Source organism: Fusarium pseudograminearum, chromosome 2 (genome assembly GCF_000303195.2).
Source record: "Fusarium pseudograminearum CS3096 chromosome 2, whole genome shotgun sequence".
NCBI lineage: Eukaryota > Fungi > Ascomycota > Sordariomycetes > Hypocreales > Nectriaceae > Fusarium > Fusarium pseudograminearum.
In genome coordinates this window covers 5,246,918-5,267,304 of record NC_031952.1, presented here as the reverse complement: position 1 = coordinate 5,267,304, position 20,387 = coordinate 5,246,918, and the positions used below count along the sequence as shown (strand labels likewise).

Here is a 20,387-nt window from a genome sequence, read left to right as displayed (position 1 = left end):
AAAGGCCGAACTCAAAAAGATCAAAGCGAAGATAAAGGACTTGGAAAGACAGCGGGACGAAATGATCGAGAAGGAAAAGACGCTTGAAACTGAAGTTGAAAAGTCAAAAGAGTCGTTGAAAGAGGCTATACAATTAGTGAAGTACTGAGATTACCGACGGGAATACCTACGAAGAAAACGATAGTACAAAAAGCTCACTTCCTGCTGGAAAGAAGCGTCTGTAGCAACTCTTTCTCAATGTGGATAGAATATCATGGAACGTTTGCCTATCAACCCAGACCTGTATCATTTGCCATTATCTGTGCGTGTTGTTAATCTCTGTGTTACTACCCAAGTTGATATCTGACTCCTTCAAGTAGAAACCGAGTCACTACTGCACAATATCTCAAGAGCAGCTGGGAGCTCTGGTTCATGGGTATCATCTGGGCCGAAACCGTGGTCTAGAAGGTATCTGGCATATCGCCTGCTACCACCAGCAACCGCATAGTAGAGGAGTCCTTCGCCATCTTTATCCTTTGCCTCTTTCAAGTCTGGCACCAATTCTGATAGAGATATGGCAAGGTCTATCTTTCCAAAACTCACAGCTTCCATTATCGGACAGCGGCCGTGCCAACCAGCTTTGATAGGGTTTACCCCGGCTTTGAGAAGAATGTCCAACGCCTCGTTGTTATCATTCATCACGGCGCTTCTTAGCGCTTCGGCTCCCAGAGCTCCATCTTTGTCGTTTTGAAAGATGCCATTTTCGATAAACATCCTCAATATGTCATGGCGAGCTTCGTGTACAGCTGTGATCAAAGGTGTGTAATACCCTGGGCCTGGCTCATCCAAGCAAGCCCCATATTTCACCAATGCTTGGGCAATTTGGAAGTCACCCCTTGAAACAGCTAGAGATAACGGCCGGGTATTTGCGTATGATAAAGCGTCTGGTTTCGCGCCGCGTGCAAGAACGAGCTGGACAACATCAACATTGCGTGTGAAAACGGCAGTATACATGATGCTGTCTGCGTAGGTGTTTGAGTAATTGATGTCTACTCCTCTATCGAGCAGGAAGTTGATAGCGTCCAGATGTTGACCCTCGACTGCCTTGGTTAATGGGGTTTTGTCATCGTAGTCCTTGCGATGGATATTGGCGCCGTGGCTCAGAGATTTTTGCATCGCCTGAAGGTTTCCATTGTAAGCACCCCAGAGCAGAGCTTTACAGGGATTTCGAGCATCTCTATTATAGAGATGCCAGTTGAGAATGTGGTAGAAACGTCGATTAGTTCTGCAAAGAGCGTTCAAAGCACTGGATTGCTGCAGGTGCCCAGCGATCCCTTCAACTATTTCTGTTGGTAGATGTTGGAAGAGCATGGCGTATGTGTATAACCTGTAAAAAATCATAGCAAGAGGGAAACATGATTCATTTAAACTTCATGATGCCATTACGTGAGAACTTAGACCCGAATCCTGGCGTTGCTCAGTCAGACCTCACGTCGAATCCTGCTGCGCCTCCTACGATGGAGGCCTGTAAGCGTCGCTTACTTTCTCTTTCTCTAAACGATACATTGAAATGACATCGCATTCGGAATGGCCAGTTAATCTGACATGGGAGAATGGTAATTGGTAGCTTCTGGTAAGGTGCATTTGTGATTTCTAGGTCAATATCGTTCATGAAATGGGCGTCATTTAGGCTTTGATGATGTTGCGGCGTTTCGCAACTTCAAAGATTATATCAAGAGGCATCAACTATACGAACAGAAACCGTCATCTCGACGTTATATAGCACCCTTAGCCTTTTTCGTAGCCTTCTTCAAGCATTCTGGACACCCCCTTGAGTCCTCTGTCTCATCCTTCGACTTGATAGCTATCTCGCATTTACCCGTCAAATTCTTCCTTTTGTGTTCACAATCTTCCTCTAGCTGGTCAAATTTGATTAAATAATTACACTTGGCACACCTGTGCCTCACGAACGTGGTAGTGCACATGTCCGAATGCTTTGTAGTGCTCAGCGCTTTGTTCTGGTCAGCGAGTCGTCCCAGTAGATGTAGTGTCTTTAAAAGTGACTAAAAATTTAGATCTGGGGATGCGGTTTATTGAAAACTAGGATTTACTTGAGAATATATAGCTAACTAGATTCATAACAATATATTTATTCCTGTTTTCCCCGTAACCGATTTCACGACATTATCCTACGACTCTGAGTCGAAGGTCATACTGCAAGAGTTCCGTGCATGACCGTATTCAACTTCCCTTGTTCTTCTTTTTTCTCAACTCCTCCTCTTCCAGCCTCTTCTTTTCAATACACTTTTCACATGAAGTAGACGGCATGCTATGATCGGTAAAAGCCTCAATCGGTCTACACCTGGCAGTGCTAATATAGCTGCAAAAGATGGTCAACGGAACAATGGAAATGAGATACCGGCAAACAACACACCGATTTCTGGTCCAGACAGTTTGACACATGGTCAGTGTATTTCTTGTTGCTTTGCTGTGATGTAAAAGTCTGATATGAAAGCTTAGATGTTTATGGAAAGATAGAGTTGAGAGATGCAATTGCCTCTATTTATATACCCGTCCTGCTGATAATCCATTAGTATCATACGTATGTATATACTACGTGTTGCCAATTGCAACAATGAAGTGAACTGATACACATCTTGCTCCACACTGAATTACTACCCCTCCATTGCCATTCATATCTTCGGTTTCCTTATAAGTAGCCGTTTCCCCTCGCATTTCACGTACAACGAGCAAGACAGTTTGCCGCCTGTGATTAGTATATGCCAGCTGGAGATTACAAACAATAATAGATTGCGTATTGGAGGGAGAAGGGTTGTTCTAGATATTTATCTGGTTATGTTGTAGCTAACGTAACGAAAAGTAATACTACTGTGCTTCTACTCCTCCCGAGTCTCAAATCATCTCATTTCTCGCATTCATCAGTTATATTACTGATGCTGAACACGATGTCGTTTAAGCGATGGCCTGAGCTTGTACCGATCGCTCAAGTCGTGCCCTTTCTTATCCAAGGACTCATCATGATCGCAGCTCAACAAGTTTTGGTATATATAAGGTTTACACATGTCCATCTATTTTATATTGGTATTTGCATATAAAAGTGTATGTTGGTATATTAAAGATAACTTGACTGGTAGCTAGCTTGATCTTATATATATGTACCACACGTATGCGAGAGGGATTCACGAACCGGAAACTCGTATCGTAACCTACTGACACGTGAACTTCTGCTGTGATACGACTGTGAAGATATGGGGATTGGGCTTCGCGTCGATGGCGCTTTTCTTCTTGCCATCCATTCTGTTATAAATACTTTGAATGTCTTGCGTTCTTCCTCAGTGCATTTGCCACACTTTAAATCAACATAGTTCTCTACAGGTTCGGTGTCCATCTCGCATCTTGGGGTGGTATTTGCAGGGCAGGCTTGCACGTCTCTCTTGAAAGAAACGAAACTGCCACATTTGCACCAAAAGTTGTGGTACCTTACCTTGCACATCGTGTAACCTGATATGGCTGGTGGTGAGAGTTCCTGGGTCTCGTTGTGCTCGTAGTCGTTGGTCCGTATGTGAAGTCACAGCAGCAACGAAGAAAGACTGTCTTGGGGGACAGTTTTTATGTAAACTTCCTGGACAGAGGTATGCGAATATATAAGGCCTCAAAAATTCGATTCACGGCAGGGAAATGTCCTATTCCTAATCATGACGGCTGTAAATATCTTTATCACAGCGGCCTTTCCCTGAACCGTATTCTGGCTAATTATTCGTTTATTACGAATCAGATACTATTTGACGCAACTGTGATTAGCAACAGTGAGCATTCAGTTATCGTTGTTTTCGTGAACGTGTCAGTGTTCAACCGCACGTTTTACTGATATGCCTTGTCTTGCCGATTATCCGACAATAGCCACCGTGATATCACAATTGTGACCGTGATTGTTAGCAAGCGCGAATCAGGACTATGCCAAGACCGAGCAGGATTTGGCTGGCTATGTCTCAATGAGTGCCTTGCTGTCTTTGGCGAACAGCGAATGATGTTCGCAATCAACCGCGGTCAGCAGGGCTGAGCTTTCACCTAGTGCTGTTGTGAGCGCTAGCGCTTACCTACCAGCCCCATGAAGAGACCTCTTTGGGCAAAGAGAGATGACTGTGCCAGTGTCAGAACACTCAACACTACAAAGTACTTCGGTCTACCTCGGAAAGCGGTGGAATTGGAGCGCCCACGATTATGCCAAGGATTCCTTCCTGGTTGTTTTCGCCTGCCGCCGACTCCATCGATAACAGGGCCATGAGCCATGAATCCGCATTACATGTTAGCGTCACTTTTTCCTTCGTCCCTAACCCTTACTCCTTTGTAGGAGACGCAAAATGTCGCAAGATCAACAGAAACCAGTGATTCTTTTCGTGCACGGTGCCTGGCACCAGCCCAAGCATTATTCCCTCTTATCTCATCCATTGAGAATCAAGGCTTCACTGTCGTTACTCCCACTCTAGCCTCGGCGGGTTACAATGACTCAGTCGATGGTAAAGCCTTGGAAGACGATGTAAAGGCCATTCATGACGAAATTATGCCATATCTCGATAACGGGCAGAAGATTATCGCAATGGGACACAGTTACGGTGCTGTGCCACTCTCAGTCGCCGTCAATGGCTACACTCAGGCTGAGCAAGAGCAGAAAGGGAAACAAGGCGGATTTGTGTCAGTGATATTCATCGCGCCGACACCTGTTTTGCAGAAGGGTATTTCCATGTACGACTCCGTTGGAGGACAGTACACATCAGCTTGGTTTCATGATGTATCTGTGAGTTACTGCCCACTCTGACTCAATTCATCGATCTAATCCCCTTCCCAGGATACACGCCTACCTCTGAAAAACGATAAGCTCATGGAGGCTTTCTTCAGTAATGTGGATAAGAGTATCGCCGATGAGATAATTCCAACACTTTGCCATCAGAGTAAAGGTCCCTTCGAGGTTCCCGTTCCTTGCACGCCAGCGGACCTGAACATCCCCAAGATCTTGGTGCTGTGCAAGGATGACCCGATTTTCACCAAGGACATCTTGACTTTTATTGCTGATAAATGGGGAGCAGCGATCTTGGAAATCGAGTCTGGACATAGCCCACACTTGTTAGAGACACATAGGCAGTGGATTGTCAACCTTGTCGCCACCGAGGCGGAGAAGGCGTGAGATGTATTCAGCCTATGTATGATTCTCGGAAGCCAGAGATCTAGACTAGATAAATAGCATGAAGTTAATTTAACAAGGGGTCGACATAAAACACCGTATGAAGCACTTGAAAGCTCTTGTTGCATGAAAAAATATATAACACGACTAGCAGACGGTATCAGTTTTTCTATTAAGCAGCAAATGTATCTATGCTGATAATTCTGGTTGTGTAGGCAGCACGTCTCGGTATTCGGCATCGCGTCCCTCAAGCCATCTCCTCCTCTGACGACAACCCATTTGCCGGTTATCGCAAAGATACAAATGTGAAAGATAAGTAGGTTACTGCGTAATCCAGATTTTATACATTTGGCCAAATGTGACATTAACTACCCCCAATGTTCTGTCTGGGGCCTTCAACGCCTGATTGTCCACTATATGCGCGCCTATCGACGACAGACCAGACATGCAGGTTGACATGTAAGATATCTTGGTCTATCCAATTAATGGACAACCCAGCTGTGGTGATTCGCTGACTGCAGTAATCCAGCATTGGGGAAAGTCAGAAATCTGACAAAGACCTAAGTTCTTACTCACGATTCACTAACTTGTACACGTGATGCGTATCGGTAACAAAAGAGACATCCCATCAACCCGACAATCCGAAACAGGACAATCAAGTTGAAGTTTTGAAGTTATCGAATAATCTACAACATGGCGACAAAGGTCTACAGAGAAGCCCATCTAAGCATTGTGGATCTACTCTCTTCCTACAGCATCCTCTCATCTCTTGCACCTTGGCTCTCGAAACTTGACTTGCACAACCTCAGCCTGACAAGCCGATCAGCTTACGCATTTATACACTCTTCAGAAACCATATTCAACTTCTTCACTCGACAGTCTCTCTGTGATGGACGCGGGCTTGCGGTTCGTCAAGCCTTCAAGGGTGTATATCACCAAAATCCCATGCCCGGTCGATGGGATATCAACCCTCACCTTTCAGGCGACGAAGAAATCGAGGTGCATCTTTATAATGTAAGGTGCGACGAAACCGAAGCGCTTCCGTGTATAAAATGTGGCATCAACGTATGCGAAGAATGTCGATGCTATCCACGCGCCGCTCCTCCAACCGCTCGTCCTAATCGTCGACCGCACTTGAGAGGACGTTTTGAGCTGGACAACATCATGTGTTTATGTGAGGGATGCGACAACAAGACGGAAGAGGAAATAAGAGGCAAATTCGCCAATCAGCGATGTGATTGCGATATCTATACCAGATGGATATGCGTGCGATGTGAAGATAAAGAACGGAAGTCGACAAAAAAGTACTTTGCAGAAAGAACACGGATGGAGTGGGATTGGATCGTTCGATATGATGTTGACTTTGGAGATGATTGCGAGCCCTCCAAGACACTGCACGATCATGTTTTTGAGCGAGCTGTATGCCTTTCCGAATGTCCCTGAGATGATAAAAGATCTACACTAACACGTTGATCCAGTTCTGGTGTACCTGCGGCAGAACAGTACCACACAGGACAGTCCCGCGATGCATCTGGTGCAGAAGACGACATTTGCCAGAAACTGAATGGTACCAGGAGAGGCTAGAGATTGGATCGAAACATCCATTCTTTGACGACGTAAGTGCTTGATCATCTTGCATTGAGGAAGTCAAAACTGACAGCTTGCCTTAGAACCCAAATTACCCGCGATGGGTGAGCGACGAGAACAACAAATACCCCAGCCCATACCCCAGACTCGGCTACCAGAGTGAAAACAATAGAGGTGGTGAGATTCGGAGCGAATGATTCAGACTTCTGTTATCCGATGATTGAACCTTTATCATAGATCAACCTTTCTGTTATTGTTTGGTTCGATCGGTGCCTTGACAATAATTGAGAATTCTTCTTTGTTTAAGCAACTCATCAATCCCTGCAGGTATATGAACAAACATTGATGTGTTGTTGATATTAGGTGATTGCATTCGACCGAGTAGACTCGCTACCAAAATCCTTTAACTACAAAAGGCTTCTACATTCCGATTCCCAACAGACTTGATCTACCTATCTCATTTCCATAACGCCGGACTAGTCCCTATTAGAACACACATATGAGAAACATTTGCCCCCTCCCGTTCTGTGAACTGTCCTCCGACGAGTTCACTGATGCCAATCAAGTTCCGACAGCCTTTTCATATAATAGGCTTCCTGAAAGACTTGCCAATACTTCCTTCAATAATGATCAAATTGTTGAGCCCACATGGTCAGCATATAAGTCTCTCCCAAACTTCTGTTCCAAAAATTCATGAACCTCCGGATTTCTACCCAATTCGGCAGACAAAGTGTGACTATTTCCTTCTTCAATACGAAGTCCCCTTAGACTCGTTGCTCTTGACAGTGCAACGTACGCCTGCCCCACCTCAAAAACCTTATCCAGCTTGACAATGACTTGATCAAGAGTCATCCCCTGACTCTTGTGTATAGTGATTGCCCAGCCCGGTATGAGAGGGATCTGAGTTCTGTACATCAGTACTTGCGACTGGTTGCCCATGTGGTTAACGACGCAGACAGGGTAGATAGTCTTTCGGTAGCCATTATTGAAGCGCACGACGGGCCAGACTTGGTCTTTTGGGTTGGGAAACTTCCTTAAATATTCCTCTGTGAACAGAACAACATGTTCTTCTTTGAGACAGGCATCCTTCCCCTCGTACGTTGGTAAGTTGTCCTTGTCAATCTTGTCCCAGCCAACGATGACACCTTGGCTACCGTTGGCGAGGCCCTTTTTCAGATTGAGGTTGACCTGGAGCATGACGAGCTGTGTTTGTTTGAGCTCGACTTTTTTGTCGAACCGGTGGTCATCGAACCGTTTCAAGGTATTTTCCCTAGTGCGCTCTCCCAGGTAATCATTTGGTCCATCGTACGATGGGGGAAACCAGATACCATCCTCGCATGTGTAGTCCTTTGATGTGTGATCGGTGATCTCCGCCAACTTCTTTGCGTTTATTTTCTTCGCCTCGGCCCTTGTAGGGACAAGTCGTGTGGCATTTTCCACTTCTGACTCGTGGTTTAGGAGCATGTTCAATTCCCGTGAGGAAAGACGGATGCCAAGTCGGCATTTCTGAAGCGCCTCGATAAATGGGCGGTCGCTCTGGCGATGAATCTCTTTGAGGTTGACGTACTCAAAGTTGGCTGCTTCCCACGCAGGGCTTCTGAAAGCCCACCTGTCCCTCTCATAATTCCAAGGCCCATGGCCTCTGGGACATTCGATTATCCTGTCAACGGGTTGATCCTCATCTTGTATATCTTGCTCTGTTCCACATACCCAGCAATGCTTGAATGGCAGAACCGGCGGTAGCTGGCAAAAGTCTCCCGTGAAAATGAGCTGCAGTCCACCCCAATAACGTCTTTGATCTCGGATGTTACGCAAAACGTCTTCCATTCGCGACAGGAAGTTATTTTCCACCATACTGATCTCATCGATAATTAAAACATCGGTTTTTTGAAGAGCCTTCCTTGTCAATTTCTTCGATTTCCCGTACATCATATTGGTGATGTTATCCAAATCCAGTTCGTTAGTTTTAGGGGACCAGCCCATGAATGAAAACAACGTGGTGCCATCGACATTGAGGGCGGCCCTCCCCGTAGGCGCAGTAACGGCGACGATGAGACCGCTAGCTTCGAGCTGAGCAATGGCAGCCTTGAGGACGGTCGATTTACCGCAGCCGGCTGAACCAGTAAAGAAGACGTTTCTGCCGCTCATGATGATGTCGACAAGGCGTTGCTGCTCGTCGCAGAGCGGTGGCCCCGTATATTCTTGAACGTCGGGCTCATTTTCGTCGGGCTCAATTCCGTCGGGCTCAATTCCGCCGGATGAAATGCTGATGAATGATGCCGCACGTTCTTGTCTTTCGGGTGAAGCTGGTGGAGATGGTGAAGCTGGTGGGGATGGTGAAGCGGGTGGAGATGGTGACGCGGGTGCAGGGGGAGTAAGGGGAAGAGATGGTGGGAGCTGGAACTTCTTCCCTTTGGGACTGCGAGGACGGAAAAAACCATCCAGAGTGGTCTGTCGGCCAATTTGCTTCATGGCTGTAGATGGTAGGGCGTAGCGTGATGATGACAGTGTCTGATGGAAATGTCTAATGAACATGACATTAAAAACTAGACTCTTTTCTGAAGGACCCTGAAAGTGAAACAGAGTTCGAGTGTTGGCCAGGTCACGAGATGAGTGGAAGCCTGAAGAACAGGGCCATACTTTTGAATCACGTGCTGGAGTCTATTCTATAACCAGCCTCTTCATTATCACGCTCATCTCGTTTTGCTTTTTTTGTGCTTCAACATGATACGACGAGTGTTGACTATTTGTTACATATTGATGTTCGATGGAGTCATGGATAAAAATAATCCCCAATTATATTGCAGAAAATTGATCAAAGCCATATCCATCATCAATGCTGCACCCTATACCAGACAAACTCAACAACAACCTTCAACATTGCAGCCAAATTATCACTCCCAGCCTCCCAATCCCGTAACTTTTGAATGTTGCCTGAACCTACCGGATTTATCATCGCATCGACTAGCTCACCCAGAGTCATTGCAGCAGAACCAGCATCGAAGATATTCTTTTCCATCTGCCATTCATCCAATGTTCGCGCTTCCCAAAGCATTTTACTTGACGGGAGGGCAAGGTTTTCCAGTTCATCACAGCGGCTGTGTGTTTGGCCGTTCTCAATCGTGATGACACAGCTTATGATCAGCCACAGGCAGGACATGCGGCGACGCGATTCGGCAAAAATCCATACTTCCCACGTTGTGTTGGGTTCCGCGGCCTCCGAAGTAGAGTAACTACCCGCAAGGTCGAGGAAGCGTGATCCGATAAGCTGGGACAGTGAGTTAGAACGACGGCACTAAACCAACTGCTGTGGTGATATCTACCTCGACTGTCTCAAACAACGTCGCAACGCGTTCTCTATTCTCTGTACCAGAGTCGGTCATTGCCATTATCAGGTAGATGATCATGACCTGCAGAGACAAGTGAACCTCACAAGGCGTGAAAGTACCCAGCTGCCCATGTTAGCGGGGTCTCCATATATCCAACAGCAGTTTCTTTACCTTCTCCCGGAAGCCGGTTTGTTCAGCAATTATCGTCTTCCACAAAAATGAAACAGTCTCGGGCGTTCTCGATTCAAAGAGCCGTGCAATACTCATACAATTGCCGAGCGCCTCTGGAAGATGCTCTTGGTGCCAATGAGGATGAATGAATGGCGGAAAGGTTTGCCGACGAAGCATCATCCGAGGGTACGAGTAAAGCATCTGCATAACAATGCGCGATGCATGCTGTAAGCTTGACAGCCGATTAGATACACGAGTTAAATCTCCTTTGGCACTAAGTGATTTCGGTGGCATGCTGATTTGGAGATCGCTCGAGATATTCCAGAACGACATGTCTCTATAGACTGTGGTCGGCTGGGTTGCAGAGATTGTGCTCGGTGACGATACCCAGTCAACCATCAGATCGTTAAAGTCAAAAGAAGTACCCAGAGACTCAGATGTCTCAGGATATTCTATGTATTGTAAGTCGGTATGGCATGAATCATCAATTCGCCTCTCATGTCCAAATTCCGGCACGATTCCATGGCAAGCTGGTTCCTGGTATATGCATCGCACGTTCCTCTTTTGGCACCGCGAACACGGTTGACCAAAACTGCATTTTGCTTTAGCTGTTCTGCAAGCAGAGCATGACCTTGGGCGACCTTTTCGTCGACTTTGCGCGCGCTGGCAGTACTTGACGTGGCGTTTGTATGCGTGTTCTACTCAGACTGGGTCAGTAACGTCAGGCAACTTAAGTATGGACCTGACAGCATACCCTGAGTGACGATCTTATCGCAGATTTGGCATGTCTGCAAAAAAGGCACTTCTGCCAAAATATCCATTTTCCGTGATGAGTATCAATATCCACGAGGGTCAAAAGGGGGGATAAAGGACGACAGTTTGTAAGCAAAAAAATATTCGGAGTTAAGACTAAAATCCTATGATGTCCCGCTAACCCGTCTGGAGGATTCGCACCCCTGGAACTACCCAGCAATAGATCGTTTCAGTGACTACCTAGGTAATTCTCCATTGCTATTGCTAATAGTCTTATGGGGCCCCTTTTTGTCCGTAGTAGTAGCCAACTCCACAATCCTCTCAGCCCCAACCTCGGGAGCCGTTCCCATTTCATGGTAACCAGACAAACCTGTCTTTACCAAGCCAGGGCACACAGAGTTCACTTTTCCACCAACGTCATCCATTTCGCGGGCAAAGTTGAACATGAGCATATTAACAGCTGCTTTGCTTGCGTCATACACTTTGTAGTCGATGTTGTAGTAAAAAAGAGTTTCGTCGGTGGCTTTTTCGAGACTACCCATGACGCTCGTCACAAATATGATTCGAGGTGGGTTTGTTTTCGCTTGGCGGAGAAGGGGAAGGAGGCCCTTTGTCAGACAGCCTGTTCCGATGACATTGGTGGTGAACGTTTTATGGTAGATGTCCCAAGTTGTCAGGTCCTTGTCCCAATCAAGCAAGACACCAGCGTTGTTGATCAGAACATCAAGGTAGCCATAGTTCTGCTCAATGTGCGCAACTGCGTTATTGATAGACTCAGCTGAAGTGAGATCGAGTTCGACGACATCTACTTTGTGTCCCTCGCTGCGAAGATCAGAGGCGATCTGTTCACCGGCTGTGGTGTTGCGGACACCGAGAAGGACATGGTAGTTGTGCTTGGTAGCAAGTTCTTTGGCGACTGCAAGACCGATGCCTTGAGTTGATCCAGTAACAAGAGCGAGAGAAGAGGCGACGGTCATGTTGGTAAAAAGATTCTTAACTGGTCTTAGAGATGTCGATGTTGTACTGAATGATGATGAGATATTGGGTTGACCTGCATGTCCTTATATAGTTTCTCCTCGTTAGCAACACGCATACACCTGGTAACCGTGAAGAAATAACAGAGTGTTCCCACGGCCAATTTTGCCGTTGAAATCAAACTATTCCAGTTCTTGCTATCGTGTTGAGGCTCTCATGTGCCAAATTCGCCGGTCGTCTCCACCCAAGCTACCGGCCAACTTGGCCGCTCGTCTAAACTTAGCCAATCACTATGGGTAGTGGAATATGTAATAATTTTCAAAAGTAATGATCGATTATTCGTCACAGGGCTTCAACTAAAGGGCTTACTTGTTGATCGTATAGTCAAGTCTCATTGTTGAACTACTGATACCATACTATTAAGGGCATCCACTATCTTAAAATCCTCACTGCATCAACGATGATATCTATACCAGTTCCATATCAGCTGCGGTCGGTGGCTGACAGTATTTACGAGATGAATACAGACTATTTGAATGATACAGAGCAACGGTATGCCATCAGGGTATGTCTTATTTAACAACTGGTCAGATATTAACAACACTACACTCTTATTTGTAAACGGACATCTGGTGTTCCTTGGTAATATGTATTTTTTCGAAAGACTATGAATGATGCGAAAGCAACTGCATGTTATGCATAAGCTTAAAGATTCCCTCGTTTGTGGTAGTATCGATCATGGTCTTTAAAAGCCTCACGTATCTCTTCCAAGTCAACGGTATTGATGAGGCATCCTAGTGATCCACACTGCATCTCAGAAGACACACATAGATCAGCGCAAGGGTACAAGTGAAAGAAGGACTTGGGCGGCAGTAACAGAGCCCGATGATAACACCTTGCCTAGTAGACTGTGAGCGCTTTTTCACTCGGCATTCAATTGATGATGTATCATGCATGCTACCTTCCTAAAATCACAACCAACGTCAAAAAAGACCACATGGCCAGTGGGACCAAGCCTTTCGAAAAGGCAAGTCAAAGCACAATGGGTCAGCGGCCTCTTAATACATCTCGCAGACGAGATATAGGCTCTTGTCTAGCTGTCACCTAACTGGCCATTCCATCCTCTTGTGTCATCAGGCACTGATAACAAATGACTCGATGAAAATCATTGGGTGAGTCGGAGGTTGTATTCCCGGCTTGGATAGCCCAACTTGGAAGGTCCCCAGATCATGCAGGGGTTGCAATGGTAGATCGCACGGCGCATGACTCGCTAAAAAAGAAGCTCGCCCGGTAGCGTCAAAGAGACGCAGGGGCCGAGTAGGCGCTTGCATAGAATGCAAGTTCTCTATCTTGGTGATCAGATGCATAAAGTAGGTGTTTGCGGTGAGGATGTCTTTTGTATACCAGAAGCACCTGTACTCGTTTATCTGGGTTCGTGCCAAGAACGTTAGTAATGGGACATCTCGTATCGGGGATTGTTCTGCAGCGTTGACTGTAACGTGACACTGATGAACAAAGGTGCCTTGGGACTTGGCTATGAGGATCTACATAGCTCTATTCTTGATAAGCTTAACAAGAAGCTTTGAAGCTCTAAAGCTCTAAAGCTCGTATAGCGGTCTGCCCACACTATTCGGGGATAATCTCCGCCTCCAAATCCACTTCCTCATCCATGATGCTTCGCCCCGAGCCGTTTTATTCACGGCTCTTGTTTATCCGATAGACCTGCCTTTTCTGCGGGATATGGTATTGGAGTACCTCGCTATCCATGTCAAGTAAGACACCGCTGCTGGTACAGTCAATGGACTCCATAAAACGGCTATCGCTCACACTGCCCCATGATCGCGTGCTTGAACTGCCGTAAAGATAATAAATTACCCCGGACAAAAGACCCTTCTCCTCTTGGCAGATAGATCCCCAAATAGGTCGGTGGTTAGTGCCTGGCGTCTAAGTAGCCAAGATACACAAAAGTCCCCAGTCGAATGGGGAAGTTGAGAAGAAACATAAGAAGATAGGTTATGTTTCTAACTTGTTCAAACTATATAATAGTTCGAGAAAGGCCATGAGGATTACTTCAACCTCATCACCAACACTCTCTCTTTCTACAATCCTCACTCGTTCTCAACATGCGCTTCTCCGATAGCCTTCTCCTGATCGGGCTCACCGGCCTGGCCGGTGCCCATCCCAGCCGAAGGGCACCCAACGCATCGCCTTTGAGCAAGCGTGGTCTTGACCTGGAGGCTTTCAAGCTTGCACCTATGGCAGAGTATGTTTCTCAGGAAGAGGTTCCTGAGGATGCTAGTGTCAAGGTTATTACCAAGCGAGCTGATTACACGGAGACTGCCAAGGACTTGGTCAAGGCCACGTTCCCCAAGGCCGAGTTCCGCATGGTTGATGATCACTACATCGGCACCAATGGTATTGGCCATGTCAACTTCAGGCAAACAGTCAACGGTATCGACATCGATAACGCCGACTTTAACGTCAACGTAAGTGACCTTGGCAGGATCTTGTGAGGATAAGTGCTAACAATTAATAGATTGGCGCCGATGGTGAAGTCTTCTCTTACGGAAACAGCTTCTTTGACGGAAAGATGCCCGGTCCTCTGACCAAGAGAGACGAGAAGGATCCCGTCGACGCTCTTAAGGACACTGTCGAGGTTCTCTCGCTTCCCGTTGAGGCTGACAAGGCCAAGGCTGTTAAGAAGAGCGACAAGCACTACGAGTTCACAGGAACTACTGGCACAGTCAGCAAGCCACAGGCTAAGCTCGCTTACCTGGTTGATGACGGCAAGCTGAAGCTCACATGGCGAGTTGAGACTGATGTTCTCGACAACTGGCTGTTGACTTATGTCAATGCTGCCAAGACTGATGAGGTCGTTGGTGTTGTTGATTACGTCGCCGAGGCTACCTATGAGGTTTAGTAAGTTTATCTTTTCTTAATTGGTTACAAGTGATAGACTGACCGTTTTCGCAGCCCTTGGGGTGTCAACGATCCTGAGAAAGGTTCTCGCTCCGTGGTCAAGGACCCTTGGGACTCGGTCCGATCCGAGTTTACTTGGCAGAGTGATGGCTCAGCCAACTACACCGCAACTCGCGGCAACAACGGTATTGCCCAAACCAACCCCTCGGGAGGTAGCGCTTACCTTAACAACTACCGCCCTGACTCCAAGTCCCTCGCCTTTGAGTACGACTACTCACCTTCTAACTCAAACCCCAGCAGCTACCGTGACGCATCCGTCACTCAGCTCTTCTACACCGCCAACAAGTACCACGATCTCCTTCATGCTCTCGGCTTCAATGAGCAGGCTGGTAACTTTGAGGCTAATAACAACGGTGCTGGTGGTAAGGGCAATGACCAGGTTATCCTCATGGCTCAAGATGGTGGCTTCACTAACAACGCTATGTTCTCATCTCCTCCTGATGGTCAGCCTGGACGCATGAGAATGTTCTTGTGGGATACCAGCAACCCCAAGCGTGACTGCACATTCGATGCTGGTGTTGTTATCCACGAGTACACCCATGGTCTTAGCAACCGCTTGACTGGTGGTCCCGCCAACGGAGGATGTCTTCCTGTAAGTTTCTCTAACCTCTTGACGTAATGACCAAATGCTAACAATCTCAGGGTGGCGAGTCTGGTGGTATGGGAGAGGGATGGAGTGACTTCATGGCCATCGCTATCCACCTCAAGGCCAAGGACACTCGCTCCGCCAACAAGCCCATGGGTGACTGGATCTCCGGCAAGGCTGCCGGTATCCGTGCCTACCCCTACAGCACAAGCATGACCACCAACCCGTATACCTACAAGAGCGCCAACGGTCTCTCTACAGTGCACGCCATTGGCACGGTCTGGGCCACAATCCTCTACGAGGTCATGTGGAACTTGATTGAGAAGCACGGCAAGAACGACGATGACATGCCCAAGTTCAACGGTCAGGTCCCTACTGATGGAAAGTACCTTTCCATGAAGCTTGTCATGGATGGAATGGCTCTGTAAGTTTATCCTACGAAATTTGTCGTGGCCTTTTACTAACTTTTGGTAGCCAACCTTGCAACCCCAACATGGTCCAGGCTCGTGATGCTATCATCGATGCCGACACCGCTTTGACCGGCGGTAAGAACAAGTGTGAGCTCTGGAAGGGCTTTGCTAAGCGAGGTCTGGGTACCAGTGCCAAGTACAGCAGCAGCAGCAGAACCGAGAGCTTCACTCTGCCTTCTGGCTGCTAGATATGATATGATGGAATGTTTATGAAGTTTTAGGATGGCTATTCTATTAGTATATATATGGTCTTGTATATAGGTCTTGAATATGGAATCTGCATTTACTCACGTTACGCCAAATGGCTTCATCATTGCCCCTTGCTCCACACACCCTGCCAGATGGCTTGCTTCCCATAGAGTTGTTTGATGGAGGGCTTAATCACGGAGGCCAACCTTGGGAAGCGAATCGTATCTACCTTAGCTTGTTGAAATGGTCGGTACTAAAAGGGAGTATTTAACGACATGAGTTACTTGTTGATGCATTGTGGAGATTGATAACCAGTGATTGCGAAATTACTTTCTGTTCATTATTCTCATCGTCTACTTTTCATATCTAGACATTCAATAAATTAGGGCTTCCAGTCCAGAGTCCTCTCACGGTTGTAAGTGGCAGGACCCTTGGGCTTGTTGTCGAGAATCTTCTCAATCTCCTCCAAAACACCATCATCAATCTTCTTGTAGATTTCGAGCGCCTTGAAGTTGTCCTCAAGCTGCTCAACCTTTGTGGCGCCAAGAATGACGGTGCTGACGTTGGGGTTCTTGAGAGCCCAGGCAAGAGAGAGCTGGGCAACGTTGCCGCCGAGACGCTCAGCAATCTCGGTCATCTTCTTGACCTTCTCGATCTTGGCCTTTCCAGCTTCGGACTGGAGCTCCTTGACAGTGCCCTCGAAGAAAGCCTTGTTGGTGGCGAAGCGAGAGTCGTCGGGGATGCCGTTGTTGTACTTTCCAGTGAGGAGACCGCTGGCGAGAGGGGACCAGATGGTGGTTCCGTACTGGAATTGATCGTAGAGGGGAGCATACTCGGTCTCGAAACGCTCACGGTGGAAAGCGTTGTACTGGGGCTGCTCAACAACTGTATGAGAATTAGTATGAAATGTCCAATTGAGAAAGATGAATCTTACCAGGAGCAATGAGGTTGTAACGCTCGGCGATTTGAGTAGCCTCGGTAATCTGAGCAGCGCTCCACTCTGAGGTACCCCAGTAGTAGGCAAGGTTCAGGTTGCGAATGACCTGGGTAAATCCCTCAACGATCTCCTTCATGGGAGTAGCGTAATCGGGGCGATGGGCGAAGACAACATCGACATAAGGCTGCTCCATTCGCTTGAGAGAGCTCTTGAGACCCTCAACAACGTGCTTGCGAGAGAGACCACGGGTGTTGGGCTCCTTGCGGCCTGTTCCGAAGAAAACCTTGGTGGTGAGGACGTATCTGGATTTGTTAGATTGATCGCTCAAAAATGAGTGAGGTCTGGTATTACTTACTCGTCTCGGGGCCAGTTGAGCTCCTTGAGGGCTCGGCCCATCTCAATCTCAGATTCACCGTTGGCATAAACCTCGGCAGTGTCAAAGGTGTTGACACCGTGATCCCAGGCTGTTTGCAGGATCTGCTTAACAATATCTCCCTTTTGTGTTCCACCTTTCAGCTGTTAGTTACAGCACAAACAACGCTTTGAACTCTTTGTAGGGTCTTACCGTATGTCAACCAGCCACCAAGACTGAAGACACTGACCTTGAGACCAGTAGGTCCCAGGTGGCGGAACAACATGTCCTTGGGGTCGTAGGCGGTTTCGACAGGCATTTTTGCTAGTTTTGAGGGATAGTATATAGAGATGAAGAGATGTTGGCGTTCAATTGGAACAAAAAGGGAAGCGAGGCCTTTTGTTTATATACAGAGAATTGATGTCATTGAGGATGGTCCAAGCGAAGTGAGGGGTATTGTCTCATAGTGCGTCTCTGATGTTGATAGAATGATCCAATGGCTCCACGCCAGAAACTGATGGCAGTTTAGCGTAGCAACTCTGATTCAATGAAGCCAATCAACGACACTAACAAGGGGAACCACCTCCAGCCTCGGAGTTTGTTATCCACTACTATTGGAGGGATAGCATTATTAATTCAAGATTACTCCACTAAACGAAGGTGTACGAAACAGCGTCAATGACGCCTACTGCGTAGATGCCTGCAAAGTGATCGATATCGTGGATGCGGAAGATTCGGATTGCGTTTAGCATCACAGGCAGAAGCGTTGTCAACTGCATTCTAAGGTGGTATTCTTAAAGTGCTTACAGCAAAGCCCCGTGTCATGTCACTCCATCAAGTGCTCACTTGCTTATGACATTAAGTCATCAGAACTTAAAGCCGATCTTAACTCCGTTCAGGCCACGTCGTTCCCCTCTTGAAGCTACCTACCTAACTTGATCAATTGCCGTGTCAAACCCCCGGTATAATTACTAACAAACCCGGGTGATTGAAACCAATATCCCGCTGACGGTCGCAACGTCGTGTTTCTATGAACTGCCGCTGCCATCACACATCCTCAAACCAACTTTCACACCTTTCCATATCGGCGCCCAAGCCCCAAACACAGCCGTGACTCCTGTACATATTATCATTGGTCCGTACTTCGTCGCATAACCCAATGCCTCATTAGATAGAGACGCTTTGGCCTGCAATAAAACACCGCTCAAGGGACCAGCAGACACGAACCCTACCCCTCGCCCGCCCATCAGCATGCCGAAAATAAGCGCCGAATCAGCGTCAGGGTCGTTCTTCTGTATGTCTGATGACATGTTGGACCATGTTGAGCTGAAACCGCCTGCGAAAAAGCCATAGAGAACAACAAAGACCACCAAATTGGCGAGGTTTAAACTAAGACCCCAGAGTAAGAAGATAGGTAGCGCGCTTCCCAAAGATGCAATAGTGACAGCTCTGGTCGCTGATGTCTTGTCACCGACCATGCCATGTATGATACCGCCGGGGACTGACGCTACCGAGAACAATGCGAGAAGGATAGGGCCGGTAATGCTGGGCAGCCCAATCGTCGATGCGTAGCTAGCTAAGTACGTACTAGGCATGAGATAACCTAGCGACTGTATGATCACGCCTGCTTGCATCATCCAAAAAGAAGTATGGCGGAGGAAGTTGAACGAAAGTGACCGAACCTGAACTTGGTTGTGCTGCGGAATCCGAGGTTTGATGAAGAACAACGTGGGGAGACTCATCACAGTAGAAGCACCAGCCCAGACTAGGAGAGTCGCGCGTAGACCGATCCGACGGAGTAAAGCATCGAAGACGAATGGCATGGCGATACCTTGTACTTGAGGTCAGCTAATGTTTCAAGGGTCAAGGAAAGAGGCGTCCGTACCCGTTGATGATTTGCCTGCCCACATCACACCAAGAGCCATTCCCTTCCTCTCAACGAACCACTCGTTCATATAATGCGAAATCGGACTGAACAAAAGTCCACAGCCAATCGAGTACAAAGCACCTTGCGTCGCAATGAGCCCTGCGACAGTGTCCACGAAAGCTGAAGCAGTCAGGCTAGCTGTTGTAATGAGAATACCGAGTGGACCACAGTATTGGCGCAAACGAGGGTATTTGGTAAGAACCATAAAGGCAAAGGGCATCATGAGATACATGACACCTTGTTGCAATGCTCCGATTGTTGCGATTGTGCCGGAAGATGCCGTACTAATTGGGCTTGATGGACGGGAGTAGTATTCTTGGAATATGCCAAATGAGACTGAGTAGCCCCAGATGGGTAACTATGCGAGTAGGTGTCAACTTTGTACTATTCATAAAGGAAGACTTTTACATACTTGGGCCATGGTGCAGCAGAGTAGAGTTAGGTATGCATCCTTTCCATGGTCGGTAGGTGGAAGGGAAATCTCAGATGTATGGGATTCATGCTGCTGTTGATCAAGGCCCACTACAGGACTGTTGGTCATTTCTACATCACGTATAGTCGTTGACGGCGTTGCATCGAAGATTTGAGTCGAGGAGGAAGACATGTTTGCAGTCGGTTAGTCCAAGATACCTCGGTAGGTATGTAATGACAGTATCATTAGCGAAAGGTCATGAGTCTGTGAATACATATCGACGAAAAACAGAATTCTTTGAGTGCTCGGAGTAGGAAGTAGATATAACTCATCGCGCCCTTATGTTGACGTTTGCGTTGACGTCACGCGATCGACATGACTGCATCTTCGTTTCTGTTGGTTCTGTTGAGTGCTACCGTGTAACGCGACTTTGATTGCCGACTTGCCGAGATAGCGAAATAGTGAAACGGGACACTGATATGATGTTGGTTAAGAACTTAAAGATTCTGAATATCTAACATTTCTATGGAACAATGACATC

At 47.1% G+C, this 20,387-nt stretch overlaps 8 protein-coding genes across 8 annotated transcripts, besides 1 other annotated feature; 3 read left to right on the top strand and 5 right to left on the bottom strand.

The window, feature by feature from the left end:
- Positions 1-351: 351 nt before the first annotated feature.
- On the bottom strand, positions 352-1,350 carry FPSE_10262 (uncharacterized protein; the record flags this gene model as incomplete). The annotated part of the gene is made up of 1 exon (XM_009263379.1): positions 352-1,350. One exon carries the CDS (start codon positions 1,348-1,350, stop codon positions 352-354), a length of 999 nt encoding a protein of 332 aa, XP_009261654.1.
- Positions 1,351-2,220: 870 nt separating this feature from the next.
- FPSE_10263 (uncharacterized protein) lies at positions 2,221-3,296 on the bottom strand (the record flags this gene model as incomplete). Its single annotated transcript, XM_009263380.1, has 4 exons — positions 2,221-2,283; positions 2,414-2,467; positions 2,725-2,746; positions 3,211-3,296. The coding sequence occupies 4 exons, from the start codon at positions 3,294-3,296 to the stop codon at positions 2,221-2,223; spliced, it is 225 nt and encodes a 74-aa protein (XP_009261655.1).
- Positions 3,297-4,136: 840 nt separating this feature from the next.
- Positions 4,137-5,182, top strand: FPSE_10264 (uncharacterized protein; the record flags this gene model as incomplete). Its single annotated transcript, XM_009263381.1, has 3 exons — positions 4,137-4,241; positions 4,352-4,795; positions 4,847-5,182. The coding sequence occupies 3 exons, from the start codon at positions 4,137-4,139 to the stop codon at positions 5,180-5,182; spliced, it is 885 nt and encodes a 294-aa protein (XP_009261656.1).
- A 690-nt stretch (positions 5,183-5,872) lies between these two features.
- FPSE_10265 (uncharacterized protein) lies at positions 5,873-6,963 on the top strand (the record flags this gene model as incomplete). The annotated part of the gene is made up of 3 exons (XM_009263382.1): positions 5,873-6,598; positions 6,658-6,795; positions 6,850-6,963. The coding sequence occupies 3 exons, from the start codon at positions 5,873-5,875 to the stop codon at positions 6,961-6,963; spliced, it is 978 nt and encodes a 325-aa protein (XP_009261657.1).
- Positions 6,964-7,396: 433 nt separating this feature from the next.
- Positions 7,397-9,238, bottom strand: FPSE_10266 (uncharacterized protein; the record flags this gene model as incomplete). Its single annotated transcript, XM_009263383.1, has 1 exon — positions 7,397-9,238. One exon carries the CDS (start codon positions 9,236-9,238, stop codon positions 7,397-7,399), a length of 1,842 nt encoding a protein of 613 aa, XP_009261658.1.
- Positions 9,066-9,126: a microsatellite.
- Positions 9,239-14,117: 4,879 nt separating the features above from the next.
- Positions 14,118-16,217, top strand: FPSE_10267 (uncharacterized protein; the record flags this gene model as incomplete). Its single annotated transcript, XM_009263384.1, has 5 exons — positions 14,118-14,480; positions 14,531-14,913; positions 14,968-15,565; positions 15,616-15,983; positions 16,034-16,217. 5 exons carry the CDS (start codon positions 14,118-14,120, stop codon positions 16,215-16,217), a joined length of 1,896 nt encoding a protein of 631 aa, XP_009261659.1.
- Positions 16,218-16,600: 383 nt separating this feature from the next.
- On the bottom strand, positions 16,601-17,826 carry FPSE_10268 (uncharacterized protein; the record flags this gene model as incomplete). The annotated part of the gene is made up of 4 exons (XM_009263385.1): positions 16,601-17,103; positions 17,153-17,457; positions 17,511-17,664; positions 17,721-17,826. 4 exons carry the CDS (start codon positions 17,824-17,826, stop codon positions 16,601-16,603), a joined length of 1,068 nt encoding a protein of 355 aa, XP_009261660.1.
- A 331-nt stretch (positions 17,827-18,157) lies between these two features.
- Positions 18,158-20,038, bottom strand: FPSE_10269 (uncharacterized protein; the record flags this gene model as incomplete). Its single annotated transcript, XM_009263386.1, has 4 exons — positions 18,158-18,287; positions 18,651-19,338; positions 19,393-19,792; positions 19,847-20,038. 4 exons carry the CDS (start codon positions 20,036-20,038, stop codon positions 18,158-18,160), a joined length of 1,410 nt encoding a protein of 469 aa, XP_009261661.1.
- Positions 20,039-20,387: the final 349 nt, after the last annotated feature.